We start from the raw sequence: 17280 nt of genomic DNA, 5'->3' as shown, positions 1-17280 counted from the left end.
ATTTTAAAATGTGCGATATTAAAGCAAAGCAAAATTAAAAGTCTAGATGAAACAAAAGCATCTACACATACACAGTCCAATACAACATGGCCTCCAATACTATACCTGTACTGTTATGTTGTTATTCCAGTATTATTTAATTGACATTGTCAGAGAGTATAGAATAATATGTCTATTTTTTTGTTTATTTTATTCAGCTCGAACATAATCCTACACAGCGGCAATAACAAACATTCTATTTAGAGTCATTACATCTCCCACAGACGTGAACTCTATTTTCTTTGTCAAGGCAGATTGGAGCTTATCCTACACGTGTGTACCTAATGTGCCTGAGAATTGTAGAGAAAATTGCTTTATATAACACGTCCATTTATTTTGCATAAAGTGCAAGTATGCTTTTATTAGACGAGAACGCTGTTGTTTAGCATTTGAACAGAAAGGATGGCACGTGTGAACATCAGGACGCAAAATTTAGATAGAGGTTAATAATATCTAACTGACACCTGAGAAAGTCTTAAATTATGAATTTATCATTACTACCATCAATTGCTAAGTAAAAAAAGCACACCGAGCGAGCAATGACAGACGAAAGGATTGATGTGGAAAAACAAGGTAAACAAGAAGCTGTTTAAAAATATGCATGGATAAATTAGAATAGGGAAAGCGGGAGTGACTTGGCTTTCATAATGCGCTAATGATCTCCCCATGGAGTGTCTGTTGTGAACATTGAGGGACATTTACAAAGTGGTTGAACCCAGTCAAGTCCCCTGGCTCCCCTCACTAAAATATTAAAACAGTGAGGCCAATTCCTTTATATTTGCTGTAAAGTGAAAACATTTGGGTTTGACATCAAATGTCTCATCTCATATTTACAAGACCAAAACTAAATAGATATACAAATACGGCTTGTATCCCCTGTCACTTAAAACTGTTATTTCATTTCTTGCTTGCATAATGCCATTAAAATGGTGACCCACTGACATGACCAAACCTTTCCATATTGGCATTTTTTTTGTACTGTATTTCTCAAGCTTTTGACCACAGGATGCTTTTCGGAGGGTTGGGTGAGTTGGGTTTTGAGCACAGTAATCCCTTTTTTTATGAATCAGTTCAGTAAAACTAAATATTTTTCAGTCCAGTCTCAGAATTTTTGAGGGTCATCTTTGGACTTGCTATTATAGCAAAGATTGCACAGGATCCTTTCCTTTCAACAACCTCGGACTTCAAAGAGACCGAGCCGAGCACACAGCCAGAGACAACTACCATTTATCGTTGACATTTCTGATGCATTTTTTTGTTCTTGCTTTGACAGTCTTAACAGAAAAAAAAAACTTGAATCCCAACTTTTTAAATACCTTTGCTGGTTGGGTTTGATTCAGCTGATGCTATTTTTCTGAGCCTACCAATTCAACATTTGTAACTTAATATAGGAAGTGGGGTCTTTCTTGTTTGGAATTCCAAATAGTTGAATAGTACGTATATGCTCTGGGCAACATTTGTGGAATGGCATTTATTAATGGAATTAATTTTACAAGTTCTTTCAGCATCATTATCACTTGTTTTTCAATCACAGACAGCTGATTGCATCCTTTGTTTGTTAGTCCTCTAACGTTAAATGCCCAAATGAAATATTAAAATGAACAAAAAATTATTGTTTGTATAATTGATGTTATAGCACAGAAATGAACTGTCAGTCACATTCCAAATTTACACAGATTATCTCTACAGCAACATTAAATATTTCTATTAGCAGCCATCTACGAAAATGTCCCTAAAAAGAAAGCTGCACTCATAACCACAGTTAGACCACACGAAAATAGGGCCCTGTGACTATACTTTAAAGATCAGGACGTTTACAACTAGCACAATAACTACCTTCAACATCCAACCAGAAAACTGATAAATAAATAAGTAAATAAATAAATAAATGCTATGTAATGTATGCAAGTCACACAGGGAAGAAATTAGCTTTGGAAGTTACCAATTTATCACAATTCTTTCAAAGTGACATTTAAAAATATGCTACTTAAAATTTGTTGGCTAATAGATGCAACTGAAACAGAATGTTATTTAGAAAATCTGCGTAATGATGGTCTTGACTTGCCAAAATTTGGCTTGGATATTCTTATGTCTCACCTATACATCTGGGCAGTGTATTGCTCCACACTCGCCTGCCTCCACCAAGACAGGTAATCTTGCTGTCTCCCTCGAGTCGGTAACCGTGGAAACAAGAAAAGGCAAGTGAGTCGCCAACTTGAAATCGGAATCCTGTACGCCTGCTGAAAGCTGGAACTCCAGGGTCCTCACAAGGCTCCAAGTCATATTCTACAAATTTGAAAGACATCAGGCAAATGATTACAAAAACACTTAGTCCTAAAAGGCAAATGTACATGACTGGGGAAAAGTCTTTCCCAGCCTGCTCTCTGCATCATATTTAGGATTAACAAGACCAGAGATTATGCATACAAATTCACACAATCAAGAATCTGAAAAGTTGTTGTCTTACCTGAGAATGTGATATTAAAGCCCTCATAACTCATGGAGAAATCCGATATGAATCGAAGCTGAGCGCTAAAATTTCCAAAGAGCCCCGCTTTGACACTAGGGGGCAGCACGGAGCCAGTCAGTCGAGCTACCGGAACCAGAAAATTGTCGTTCTCTGTGATGGACAGGTAGTCATGGTTCTCCTCCAAATGGAAAGTATGGAAGACAAGGTGGACTCCTAGGAAAACAATGTTTGAATGGAGTGATTGACCGGGTTGAATGGATGATTGGATGACAAATGGACAGCCCAAGACACAAAGTCAATTTTAGTGGATAGCTACACACCAGAGGCATATACACACATTGTGGAGAAGCTACTAAATCGAGAAGAATACATTCACCTAATCAGAACGCAACTTTACGCAAACTGCTTAAGAGAGTCCATAACTATGCAATATGTGAAACAGACTCTAGTCTTATGACAGGGTTAAATGTAGTCCGAAAGAGGTAGGAAAAATTACCATTGTGTACTATTTGATGTCTTACCTTTACCATGAGACACCTCTATGGTCCAGGTGCAGTTCAGCGAATTGGGGTAGAAGTCCGGAAATCCCGGCGAAAGAATCGTGCCCATTTTCGCAAACACGTAGCCTCCGCACAGAGCTATGGAGGAACAGAAAAGATGTTTAAAGGTTGACGAGAGTATTTCTTTCCAGATGGACTCCCTGTCTCTCATTTCCCATTGAAATTTAATGATGATCCAAGATACAAACACATTGGAGATGATATCAAACTCAATCAAACTGCATTTATCACTCAGTTTGCCAAGTTGTTTACTGTGTGTATGTTGGAAAATATGAGAAAATCACATCGATCTCTTCAATGAATTGCAGATGATGTGTGTGGTAAATCATTATTTTATTTTACTGATTTTAATAAAACAGAACACCTCAAAGCCATTATCTCGTCTATGTGTAAAGAGCTGTGCGTTAAGTGATTCCCCTCATCTTCCTTTTATTTATCTACTGCTTTGCCACTATCTCCCCCCTTGTCATATTTCAATATAGTCTATCAGCTGAGTTGCAATGATGAGTCAGATCTATTTTCCGCTCTTTTTCTGACAAGCCCTTATCACCCGCCGTCATGTTTGTCACTCTCCTGTCAGGATTCACCTCAAACTAGGACATCCTCTGACTAAACGACCCTTGTTGAAAGAAACATTTGTGCGCAGACGTTATCTGTTGAGTGTGAAAGTGCATACTTCAGGGTTTACGAATTATATCAGAGAAAGAGGAAGGCGACGGATTGTTGATGTATATGTGAGGAGAAATGAGCGGCAAGGCAAGGTGAATAATAAAATGATGCTTGTTTTTTCCTGAAACAATGGAAGGAAATAGCATGTCATTGCATCTGTATTTTCTTATTCAAAGATAATATTCAGATAACACACTTTGATGGTTTTTCCTTTGCGCATACATTTTATTAGGCTGTATGTCACGTACTAGACTCAATCTCTGCCACTTGTGCGCAGTCAAATACGATAACCAAAGTATTAGAAACAGTACACCTCAACATAAAGCAACAACTCCAGCCAAATCAAGTAGTGTTGATGTACATGAGCTTTTTTAAATTATTTTAGCATGCTGGATTTATTCCGTGGGTAACCTTTGTGCAGTTACACTACATTTATTATAGAATAACTTCTGGCTTGGCTACATTAGCAACATTTTACAAGTAGCTTGCCCAATGCTGGCTTTTGCATTGGATCTGGTTAAATTATGCATGTGTACCTAATAAAGTGTCTGGTATCAAGAAATTGGATTATTTTGTAATTTGCATGCACTGCTTGCAATATAGCTAAAGGAGACAGATTTCATTTCCTTCTTTCCAATCTATTTCTCAGTAGGCTTTGCAATTTATTCACCAATGGTTGGCTGCCTAGTTGTGACATTCTGTTGTATCATAGCACCTTAGCCAAATGAAGAAGCACTCAGAAAAAAACACCTATAAAATGCAATAATAATATACTGAGGTGTCTCTATTACAGTTAATGGAGCATGGTGTTGGTTCAAGCAGGGCGCAACGCTGACAAACTTGCAATCTCAGCTGATCCAGTGCCAGCCCACTTCAGCTGATCATTCAATTATTTCATTCTAAGCACTCATTTGGCCCAGCTGATTCCCTTACACGCACGCACGCACACACACACACACACACATGCACACACACACGCACACACACATGCACGCACACACATGCACACACACACGCACAAGACATTCTCATTTAGCATGTGTAAAGACCCTTAATATTGAAGTTCACAGAAAATTGAACTACACAGACCAGTGTACTGTTTGGCTCCTATCACCAACTAGAAAACAAGCAATGAGTTGTCTGAACCCTCAAAAAAAGAGTAGGAAAAAAAAAAAAACAACCACAGAGGAAAGGAGACAGAAGGCGCAGACACACATCAAGGCACTTCTAACTACGTGTGGGTATTCTAAGAGGGCCTTAAACCCGTCAGGACGAGAAGGGCAACTACTTGTATACCCTTCCCCCGTGGATTTAAACAGGAGGTGGAATGTGGTGGTCCCTCATGTGGCTGGTTTGACGGATAAAGTCTGAAGGATTTTTTTCTGAACATAATATCGCGATGCACTTCAAACATGGCAACATCCTGAGAGGAAAAGTTCACCCCAAGGACAAAATCCTTGGAGGCATGCTCGGCAACGTTGTTTATGCAATGGAGTGGAGAGGAGTGGAGTGAAGCATGCTGTGACCTTGACATTTAGGAGATCAAGTCATGGGGCCCTTGACATTCATATGTCACTTGCGTGCATTCTTTTTCAGGAAAGGCAAGTTTGGCAAAAGGTGCACATGCAATGCTCCTGAAATCTGTTACATTTATCTGACTTTTTTTTTTTTTTTTTTGGGATTCCCTCTGTCCAGAGAAATATATTTGTATATACTTTACAACTCAGTCGCTTTAATAAAATTACTTCCTGAATCGGGATGGGAGGGGCGTGGTCATATTCATGATTAAAAGTGACCGTTTTTCAAGGTATTAGTTATTTCATCATTTCTCCAAGGTATATGGATAAAATGGAAAACGCAAACTGATTTTTTTAATTTCGTGATTAAAAAACAAACTGAGCTTGTTAATGAAAAATGGGCTATCCTGACTAGACATTCATTCATTCATTCATTCGTTCGTTCGTTCATTCATTCATTCATTCATTATTTTGGGGGGGATTGACCTTAAATTTAAAGCAGAGAAACAATGCAAAAAAAAATAGAACAGGCCAAATTGTTGACCTTATAAGTGATGACACATTCATGCCAAGTGTTGCAATCGTTAATATTATATTGCAACATTGTTTAAAAATCATCAAGCATGCCTCAAGGTGTATTTGTCTCTCAAAACGAAGAAGAAAGTAATACGGCTGAACCAAATTGCCTACCAGTGGCCAGCCAGTGGTGCCTCTTGACCTGAGTAATTTCTTTCAATATCCAACTTGGGGAAATTCATTTGTATGGTAGGGCTTTGCTTAATTGAAATGGGAGAGCAAAAATGGCAAAAATGTTTTTATTCACGTGCTTTCTAAAACTAGGAGGCCCAGACTTGTTCAAACACTACAGTGATTCCCCCCCCTTCACCACAAATCTAAGCCATTAATTGGTTTCACATTCACAAGGACTGTTACTCAGGCTTGTCCAAATCAGTTATTGAAAAAACAAGTGGACCATAAAACACTCAGGTAGTAGGCGAGTGATGATGCAGATACGTTGAATATTGTGAGACTTATTACACAGCTGGCAGCTGCAAGAGGCGCCACTCTAAAAATGCAACCATTGCCAACCAAACATACTGTTATCCTACTATGATCAAGTGGTGTTAGATAACCATTCTTTTATTCACTTATTATCATGAAATTAAATGTTCAGCATCTTACAAATTGCTCGCATACTTGCCCAAGTTATTTGTAATGGACTGTAATCAAATCAAGGTGAGTTTGTTATTCTTCTCCAAAAATCATTCAATCTGACTTTTAGCAGCCATGCTTTTAGGCAAACGACATCCCGCCTGCACTTGTGAGCGCAATTGTGAAAACGAACCCAACCAAAAATCACATCAGTTATTGACTTGAGAAAAATCGGCAAGTCTCAAGGGAGCTAAAACCATTGACACATTCTCACCGTCGCAGCTGGGAAGCGAGTGACTCCACTGATGATTCTGCTCGCAAATGATAGGCTCCTGATCACTCAGAGTATATCCTGGCTCGCACGTAAATGACACGCGGGAGCCAATGGAAAAGCCGCTGCCATGGCGACGCCCATTCACTGGAATACCGGGGTCAAGACAGGAGTCTGACTCCATTTTCACACCTGGAATTCATATAATAGGCGCATATTTATGTCAGAGTCAAGAATGTACGTATGTGCAAGCGTGACTCTCCATGCCAAATGTGTCATCACCCGCTTGTGACCACGAGATTATACTTGTATTTTTCAGTATGTGTCTGCTAAATTGTCATTCCGCAGTTAATTCTTACTCTCGTATCTGATGCTGAATCCCGCCGCAGAGCGACTGTTGTCAGTGGTGAATAACAGGAACAGGAAGTTGGACGTGGAGATCAGGAAATGAGGCGCCTGGGTTCCGTGGTATTCACCGATTAAGGGGGAGGAGGACGAAGGACCGTCCCTGATCTCCAGCGTGTCATAGTTGACTTCCGTTTGGAACCTGAACAGGATTGACAACAACATGAGGACACATAAGGCAAAGACAGCAAAATCTTTGTTTATTTCAAATGCTTTTCATTACAATATTAGACAGAAGACTGGGCTGGAGGTTTCTTTCAATAGTTGTATTGAGAGCTATCAACTAGGATTGGCTTCCCATAAATAAGGGAACTGGCTTATCTGCATCTCGGTTACATAGTAGACCACTTCCCGCCTGCTTACGTATATTCCAGCCCAAGCTGCATTCTAACTTCTTACACATTGTTCTTGGACTTGAGTGGCCTCGACTTCAGAACACTATCATTATAAAAGAGTATACATTTTAGGAATGGACTGTTATTTGAATGCAATTAGTAATTTGCCGGAACAGAAAACAACATAGCAGACTACCAAAGAAAAAAAAAAAAAATCTGCAAACTAAGATGACTTGAATATTTCCATACAAAACCAAACAAAGTTGTGCCTGCACAAAACATTTGCATAAACGCAATCCTCCATAAATGAAATCCCTTATAGGCCGTGAGGGTGATGTGCTTTTTTTTTATGTTTAAGTTCCAAAATAGATAGATTTCATCCATAGCAATTTCATGCTATGCTGCTCCTGCTTATGGATCAATGCCAGAAGGAAAAGTGAAACTCCAACATTAATCATTTACTGCACCACATACTACTTTTAGACTTATCTGACCATCTCATAACACCTGACTAAATAAAGTTGGGAATGCAATCCCCATAAAAATTGCATGTAAATGCTAAAAAAAAATGCTATCGTCAAACAAAAACCTAGTGCGAAAAACATGACTTAGTCGTTACATCATCATAGAAGGTCAACGATAGATATTAGTACATACTTTGCAAATATAGCCAACAAAGCGAATGAATGAGTAAGCGTAACGATATTATGCAAATCTAAATTATGGTCTGAAACCATTAGTACCTCTGTTGCTTGCAACCCAGCAATGCACTCACAATTAATTCAACACAACATTTAGTCACAGAGTAACATTTTCCTAGCCTAGAATAACATGAGCTATTCATTGATGTTCAACTGATTTAGTGGCACAGCAGAGAGAAAAAAAGTCTTTGTGACCTAAAAAGAACAAAGTCGTACCTGTCAAAGTGTATCTTCACAGCGTGATCCACTTGTGATTCGATCACCCACTGGCAGTTGAGCGAGTCCTTATAGAATGAAGGCCAACCAGGAGAGAGAAGAACTCCGGTAGGAGCAGTGAGATGGCCTCCACAAGGAGCTATATAATATATATAAGTTATGACAGAAAGGCTTCACTTCTCAGAATGCTTTGGAAATTTTAGTTTTTTTCAAACAGTAATTCTGCCCGTATGCATATCAAAAACAGGAGTGTGTTTACCTTCACAGCGAGGCACAGCTGCAGACCATACAACATTTCCGTCTTGAATGATGCAGGTGACTTGATCTGACCCCTGCAAATTTCATTTATGTCTGATTTGCAAAGGCTTTTCACTCGGATAAAAAGTCATTCGAATCTTTTTACTGGATGGACTTTTTCATAGAGTGTAACATTTTAACATCAATCACCTGTGTCCTAATGAATCCTTGGTCGCACCGGAAAGCCACGGAGCTGCCGAGCTGAAACTGGTCTCCATACCTTTGCCCATTGACAGGAACGCCTGGATCGTGGCACTCGTTCTGGCCAAATGCTTAAAAAAAACACACAAATATAAACAATTGGATATTTTAGATTTAAAGTAGTACAAATAGAAATATCCCAAGTACGTATATGATTTTCACATTCTTGACTTAACATTGTGAAATAAACGCCTGTGGCAACTGCTTATATTATTTGCTGTAAATAATAAATAAATAAATAAAATAATAAAATAAATACATAAATAAATAGAAATAAAAAATAACAAAAAATAATAACTTTAAATAAATAAAACATTATGACGTTGGCATGCAGTGTTGGGAATATCTTACCTACCATCTAAGGATACTGCTACCAGTTTCTGTATTTCAGGAAAAGTTTTTGTATTTTAGTTTTCAATTCTGTGCATGCAATGCTGTCACCGAATCAGTTTCCTACTGCTTTTTTGTTGATGTTGTCTTCACATCCTGTTTTTTATCCTCTTTTCCTTTTGCGCTTACATCTGCTGCTGTTCACCTGCTCCTGATCTTTGCCTACTCTATCCGAATTTTCTGGAGTTTTCAACCTTGGAGCAAATTGTTTTTCTTCCCCCGCTGCCTGTCAACTTCAGTGAAGTCTTTGTTCATCTTAACACCTGGCTCCATATTGTCTTCCTGCATTTGGGTTCTTTGTCTGATACCATGACAGATGCTACAAAAATAATTCTATTCAATGCTGAATGTAAAACTTACTGCGGGTTGAAGGGTAAATACAAAACATCAGAAAACTGACCTTATTATGGTCAGAATTAAAAAGTGTCTCAGAGTAGAGAAGCATGAAAAACTTGTATGTACTTGTATAGCTGATATTGAATCCTTTCCCAGTATTGGAGTGATCTGACTGAAATTCCAGTCTCATGATGTGTCCATGTGAGGCGATTTGGGATGGTACATCCTTTCCAGAAAACGTTCCAAATGTGGTGGGCTCGGATAGACCTGAAAGTAACAAACAGTTGGAATGTCATATGTCACTGACTGACTGACACAACACGTGACTCGTTATTAAAGATTAAAGATTAAAGTCCCAATGATCGTCACACACACACCTGGGTGTGGTGAAATTTGTCCTCTGCATTTAACCCATCCCCGTGTGATTTTAATCCATCCCCTGGGGGAGAGGGGAGCAGTGAGCAGCAGCGGTGCCGCGCTCGGGAATCAGTTGGTGATCTAACCCCCCAATTCCAACCCTTAATGCTGATCTATACATACGCATTTCTAAAGTAGTTTTCAATGGCTTTAGACTCTCAAGGGAGCCATGGTATCAAGCAACAGGCAGACGTCAATGACTCACATAACAGAATGGAGGATGCATGGCAGTTTCTAAAGAAGCAGCCTTTCAATACACCATAAGGAGATTGAATATAAAGGGATCACAATTTCCTCTTCATTACAACTACTATTTTACTCAAATGTATCTTCTGATATTCATTTTGGGACAATTCGGTCTCCATGACAAGAGAAAAATCTCGTTCAAAGGGCTGCTCGTGTCCTTGGAGACCTGTAATGCATAATGTTGCAATAGCTCTTGAAGGACTGATTGTACACAGGTTTCATTAGGTAGAACATAGTGCGCATATTCCAATATACGTACAAAGTAGATTTTTCTTTTTAGAGACAAGGTGGAATCACAGCATATTATATTTTTTTTATTAAATGGATGGAAAATTGCTCAGGGGAAGGGTTTCCATACAGGAATGTGTTCATGTTGGGCGGTTGTCAGGGGCTCCAGTTAAACCCAAAAAAGAAACCATTATAGTGGACAGGATTGAGCTCAAATACACCACATGCCGTTTTTTAAATAGTATTTCCCTATTCGGCCACGTCCTGTGGGAAGCCTATTTTAATGTAAGAGTTATGCTTTGTGCACATATATCTTTACCATACAGTCAAAATGTTGGGTGACAGTATCAGGTAATGTGACCTGATTGATACAAAGTGAAGCGAACTAGAAGACTGGGGCTTTGAAACTTTAATTTCAGTTTACCCAGACCAACAGTAGTAATTGCCCTGCAATTTTCAAAAACATTGTCAGAGAGATGAAAGTCTTTGCAGAGACAAATTTATCGCCAGTCAATTAAACACAACTTTGGCTCTAATGACCAGCCAATCACCAGACACTTTGACTTGATTCTTTTTTAGTCAACAACCTTTAATACAATGGCCAACAATAGATATGCTGTGTTCTAATATAATGGGAAATGTTTTAGTGCAAAATACTGTAACATTTCAAATACAATAAAACAATCAAGTATTTTGCCAGCGATCAAAAGTGTCACTAATTACACCATATTGTATTTGTATAATTGCATTAGTTGACTTTGAGCAACCCTTTTCCTGCTATAGTCATATATATAGTCTTATTCCATTTCGAGATATCCAGCATGAATATTGGGACATGAAATTTTTCTCCATATCACCCAGCCCTTGTCACCAATATGTTAATTGTGTGCTCCTCACCTTCGTCTTTGACCACCAACCAATCAAACTGTGGCTCCAGGTCAAAGTCAGAGAAGAGCAAGTGAATGCGGCTTCCTGGTTCAGAAATAATCAGCCATACACAGTTGAGATTGTTTCCGTATTCCTCAGGATAATTTGGGGACAGCACCGTTCCTGATGGGGCCGTGAAGTTGAAGAAACAAGAGACTACGAGGATAAAGGACAATTGCAAAGAAAAGTGGTTTTATAAAAATGTGATTAGGTAAGAATAACAGACAGCGAGGAAAGGGAATACAAAGGGAAAATAAACAAAAAAGATAACTTAATTAATTAGTTTTTTTTGAGGGCAAGAATAGAACAGAAAAGCAATTTAAAAGATAACACATGAGTACTTACAGATGCAACTAGGTTTATTCCCAGACCATTGGTTATTATGCTGGCACGTAATGCTTCTCTCGCCAACTAATTCAAACGCAGACTGGCAAAAGAAGGTCAGCACATCTCCATGTTGAAATCCATCACCACTACGACGACCAAACGCTGGCACGCCGGGATCACCGCAACCTCCTCGTTCAATCTCTGCATCACACAGAGATAAAGATATGCCTGCTAATTACACTCAACATACAACACAGTGGCAGTCCAGGTGAGTTTATGCTAATGTTTACACGAAAACAACTCTGATAACAAAGTTTACAGAACTGTCTATCCCTCAATTTTGTACACCGCAAGTCCTCGTTAGGGTCACTGGAGTCTTTCCTAGTTGACTTTGAGCAAGAGGCGGGTTAGAACCTGGACGGGCTGCCAGCCGATCACAGCGCACATGGAAAGAACAAGGTTTCACACTCGCATTCACACCGATGGACAATTTACCAACTTAAAAAAAACAAAAAGAACGGACTTCTAGACTGTGAAATAAAAATAAATTGGAAAAGAGCTCTTTTGTATTTTGAGTATAATTATTATACTATAATGACTATTCAGCAACATGAGAAAATAAATAATAATAAAAACATTGTAGAACGCCCATCAGTATAGTGTCCTGCAGCACAGCTTTACATTTGCAAAGTGAAACTTGAGGAAATTCTTTAAAATATTCCCTCTTCAAGCGTGTAAACCAAAAGTGACTTTTATTGTCCTTTGAACTGAATAAACTCTTGGACTGCATCTCATTGGATGAGCAGGATAATTACAATGATGTATATTCTGAAGAAGTGTGTTGGTTGGGTATTTAGTCAGAAAATGTCAAGATTACACACACAAAAACCAAACAAAAGAATTGTTGCCAGTTCTTACAAAGCATGGTAAATCTAGTGGCCAAGGAATTGCCTATAAAATCAGATCTGAATAAAGTTGCTTAACAAGACATTTAATTTCAGTGTGTTAGAGTCAGCTTGTATTAGAGCGAAGTGGAGTATTTAACCAGATGGAGTTGCGATGATTAAAAGTTTGTGAGGTAGTTATCAGACACTATAATTTACCACCACCTCTGTGACTGATAGAACAGAATCACTTTGCATATGGTGAAATTTCAAATCAATGTTTCAATCAGGCATGCTTCAAAATGTTTGGAATCACAACAATCTATGATTGCATAAATGATGGCAGTGACAGTAATAAACACGTTTTCATCTACTCTGGGAGGCTAGGCTAAAAGTTAGAAATAGAGCGAGAGGGTTTGCCATCTTAAAAAAAGGTCAACTGAGGTGCCTGGATTTGGATGTTTTTAATGTACTAAGCTGACATTAGCTGAACTATGCTATGGTGAGACATTCTGCATAATGCAAGTGTATGTTTGTCCCGGTATGACTGAAAAGATTAAACATTGTCCGTTCAGCAAATGTCCTATAAAGGGAAAATGAGGTCCCGCTCCTCAGATTTAAGCAAAAGCTACTTTCTTCAGAAGCGAGCTGACAGCATCCCTGATTGGCCTGTCAACAGCATGACAAAAACACTGCAAGGGACACCAGCAGCCAAGCTAATACGGTGATGTCAAGTCAGAGAAAATGGGCCGATTTTCACGTGTGCCTGTTTGTGTGTGCATGTGTGTGCGCATACCGCAGAGCTAATGAATATGATAGAACCTGTTAGAGGTCCATTCGAACGTGTTCTCGTTCCCGTCTAAGCTGTCTTCGGGGACATTGAGGAGCAATTTTGCTTTAATTGTGGCATGCAGGCAAAACAATAAGTGGTGGCATGCTCCTTTAACTAACAGGATGATAAATATGACAGGCAAGAAAATATGCCGCACATGGTATCGCACTCGGTTTTCTTCCTGAATGTTGCTTCTTTTGTGCTAGCTGTCTCTCTTTCAAAGAGCCACAATCCCTCAATAGGATCAATACGCTGTGCTTTGTTGGTGCCAATGGAACATTAGCATAGATGCGGTTGGATTCACGTTCCTTGACTTTGGCCACTTTTTCCATCCTGCCCTTCCTTAATTGGAAAAGTTTTGATCAACACAAATGTTTTGTATTTTTTTCTAGCTTTAAAATGTGACATTCTGCCAGATGTCTGTCCACTGGTAACACATGCTGCACCATGCTCCTGGATTAGCTTTAGGCAAATACACCTCAAGGTGAGGCGAGTTTTGCATATGGAGGTGTGCGCGTGCATGTGTGAGCCAGGGGAGAAAGAGTGCGAGTTAAAATTGTCATCACTCCTTCTTACCTTTCTTTATTGACTTTGTCAAATATTTCTGTGAGTCCTTACATTTGATTGAAGAATGTGACTAGAGTTTATCATTGCAAATTACATCTCAAATTGCAATTTATATTCCAACGCTAGGCTGGAAGAAATTACATAGTCAAAAAATACAGAATCTTTTTTGTTTTTGCTAGTTTGAAAAACATTCAGCTGGTTACTAAACTCTGTTTGCTTTATTGCCACTTTGTGTGAAGCATACATGTACACGTTTTTATATTCCTCCCACAGAGTTCAAACATTCTCAATGAACAATCATTGCTCAATAGGGAATCTCTTCAAGTTAGGGGTTAGGGCTTAAATTTATTTAATTACATGGTAGAGCAGTTATTTTCCAAGCAGGGCACCCTGGTGTGTTGAGCTACTGCAGGAAATTATCCAACTTCAATTAATTTGTTAGATTTAAAAAAAAAACTACAAATATATCTTTGTTCTATTTGTGCTGATGGTGTATAATGGCAGGCAGAACGAATGAATGTCATTAGATGGGAGAAGGTTCAATCAAGCATATAATAAGCATATATCCACCTGTTACCAACAACAGAATGCTAAGTCGTGGCTTGTGAGCTTTGTATTAAATTAGGAGGGTCAAAATCAATTTGTGTGGTAAATTGAGGCAAGAGTTGTTGTTTTCTGCATTAACCTTTTTTGTTTGTTGGTGTGTCATGAGATTTTTTTTAACGTAGAATGTGTAATTTGGCTTACTATGAGATTGTTCTGATGTAAAATCGGTAACTGTGGAAGAGACAAAAAGACATTGAAACATCTAAATATACTGTCATATACAGTATTTGTAATCTCAAGCTTTGATTTTGACCAAAATAATTGCACTATCAGAAAAAAAAAAATGCAGATAGTGACCTTAAATTTATAGCTGTTAGACCTACAAAAATGTATCAGATAAAAATACTACCAGTAGTGGTACTACTACTACTACTACTACTACTATCTTTGTTTTTTAGGAACAATGACTAGTTAGTGACTAAAGGCGCAACAAAAAACCTCAACTTCTAGCTCAGTCGTATTAGTCTGGTGTATCTCATACACTCTATAGTGAATTTTTAATAATGTAATGTGTTTTTTAATGATCACAAATGATGTAATATCAACCCAGACCTGCAGCAAAACTGACAGCACACAACTCCAGACAAAGACACGCACTGCTTACTTTCAGTACTTTGATCAGTCGAAAAAGAAAATACATTATTCACATCGATGCAGCCTTCGCAGCCAATTGCCTTCAGCCTGGAAAGTCGGCAGTCACAGTTCACTGAAAGCCTCAGTTACTGTAATCGCTGTGTTTCTCCGTGATGTTAACACGGCTTTTCTCTACGCACACAAACCTACAAAGTTTCAATTGTTCAAATGCGTAAAGTTATTCAGCAACAAACATGCTGCAAACATGCTGAAAATATACACCCACACTTGCAGGGCTGAATAACTTACACGGCTCCTGGTCTGTAAAAGGATGACATTATAGGATGTGACAGCATGGCGGTGACACAAAAAGCACTCCAAAAGCCAATTGTTTAGTTCTCCTGAAGAAAAATGCAGGCTACAAGAATAGTCTTCTGTTATATTGAGTGACTTTGCTTGGCTCTTTTTTCATGTGATCGCTTGTAAATTCCTGAAGTAAACATTGTCTTTGTTCTGTCTGTCACGAGTAAATCAAAAGTGTGATATGTCAAAGTTTTCACCAGACTGTGACTGGAGAGCAGACTTTATTACTCTTGTTGAAAAACTAAAACATTGAGTCGTGACTCAGCTGTTTTCAACTTGGCAGTCCGATTACATAGCAGTCCAGCAAACTATATTTCTGAAATAGAAAAGTTTTTTTTGAAGGAGGCCAAAATGAAAAGGGAAAGGTTGATCCAAAATACAATGTTAAACTGGATGGATGTTGGTGTCACATTATTTTTTTTGGCCCACACTGTTGGAAGGAGAGCTACAAATCACTCCACCAAACATGTAGAGAGCCATGATTATTTGTGAACGTCACAAATTACCAACATCCAGAGCCTGCTGCTGGGTTGGGCCCAAAATAAGGACAGCTTTCACTGCTTGGCCAAGTGGTGCAAACATGATCTGGCCATACCAGTGGCTAACATACTGAGCGAGAGAATTTTTTTCCCCCTCCAGCTGGCAATACTGCTACACAACAGTGGAGTGGCTTCATCCAGCCATTTCTACAGTATGCTCCACCCCTCTACAAAGGTTTATTGAAATAAAATATGAAAGAAACACATAGATGTGTGCCATACACTACCACAGTCAAGAATTCTTTTGAAACACATTCATAATAGACCTTTATAGTGTATGCAGAATTCTTTGAAAACTGACTGACCCTGGCCCACCTTGTCAGCAACAGTGGCAGGAAGGACCAATAACACGCAAACCCTTTCATGTGCCCTCATTTCATCTTTGACTCATGTCAGACATATATAACTCCTCACTCAATTTGTCATTTTAGCCCTTTCCACCAATTTCTCACAGTCCATCTCTTTTCCTGCCGACATAAATGCCAGGATCCAATTATTGTACCTCCATTCCTCGGCCTTGGTGTTACTTGAATTCAATTTAGCTTAAATCAACTTACGGCCTGCACAGGCATGTAAAGGATCTGTATTTCATCAGATGTATGGATATAATGCGTGAATAATAAATTAAATAATGAATTATTAGCCCAACGTGCCCATTGTCCTCTCTTCACCTTCACTCTATCCTCAGGCCCTGTCTTTATCTCTCTCTCTCTTTCAGTGTCAGCTTGTGCATAATATGAAAATAACCAAGCAAAACGATCAACTGATTGACTCATAATTCATTTATTACCATCTTGTAATTCAGAGTTACACACGTTCTCACACACACACACACACACACACACACACACACACACACACACACACACACACACACACACACACACACACACACACACACACACACACACACACAGATAGAGGGGAAATAAGAGGTTGTGTTTATGACTAACTGGGAGCATCAGCGATAATTTGACTTTCACACTCTGTTATGTGAGCTGTGTGTGTGTGCGCGTGCGACAAATAGTTCAAGGCGTTGCAGGACTACATACCGTCATAGACTGCCTTGAAACCAGCAGAGCCGATTGTGTCGTCAGACTGCAGATGAAGCCACATCTGATTGGACAAGCTAACAATGATGTCAGGCACACTGGACCCTGTGAGTCTACACACAGACACATAAATAAATGGACACATTATTAGAATGATAAT

The 17280-nt window shown here is 38.9% G+C and overlaps 1 protein-coding gene across 2 annotated transcripts in view; it reads right to left on the bottom strand.

Annotated features, from left to right (window-relative positions):
• The window catches only part of LOC119120299 (CUB and sushi domain-containing protein 1-like), a 282068-nt gene that overhangs the window by 76524 nt on the left and 188264 nt on the right, over positions 1–17280 (bottom strand). For both annotated transcript variants that reach the window (XM_037247067.1, XM_037247068.1), the window contains exons 13-24: positions 17121–17233; positions 11723–11905; positions 11348–11533; positions 9686–9826; positions 8783–8904; positions 8595–8667; positions 8336–8474; positions 7038–7225; positions 6682–6870; positions 3031–3147; positions 2507–2722; positions 2137–2325 (exon numbers count right to left, since the gene is read on the bottom strand). In XM_037247067.1, coding sequence (XP_037102962.1) covers positions 2137–2325; positions 2507–2722; positions 3031–3147; positions 6682–6870; positions 7038–7225; positions 8336–8474; positions 8595–8667; positions 8783–8904; positions 9686–9826; positions 11348–11533; positions 11723–11905; positions 17121–17233 — 1856 coding nt within the window. The remainder of the gene's footprint in view (positions 1–2136; positions 2326–2506; positions 2723–3030; positions 3148–6681; positions 6871–7037; positions 7226–8335; positions 8475–8594; positions 8668–8782; positions 8905–9685; positions 9827–11347; positions 11534–11722; positions 11906–17120; positions 17234–17280) is intronic.

This window comes from Syngnathus acus, chromosome 3 (genome assembly GCF_901709675.1).
Source record: "Syngnathus acus chromosome 3, fSynAcu1.2, whole genome shotgun sequence".
Taxonomy (NCBI): Eukaryota; Metazoa; Chordata; class Actinopteri; order Syngnathiformes; family Syngnathidae; genus Syngnathus; species Syngnathus acus.
Note: the sequence above shows the minus strand (reverse complement) of the source record. Positions and strands in the feature narration are given on the sequence as shown.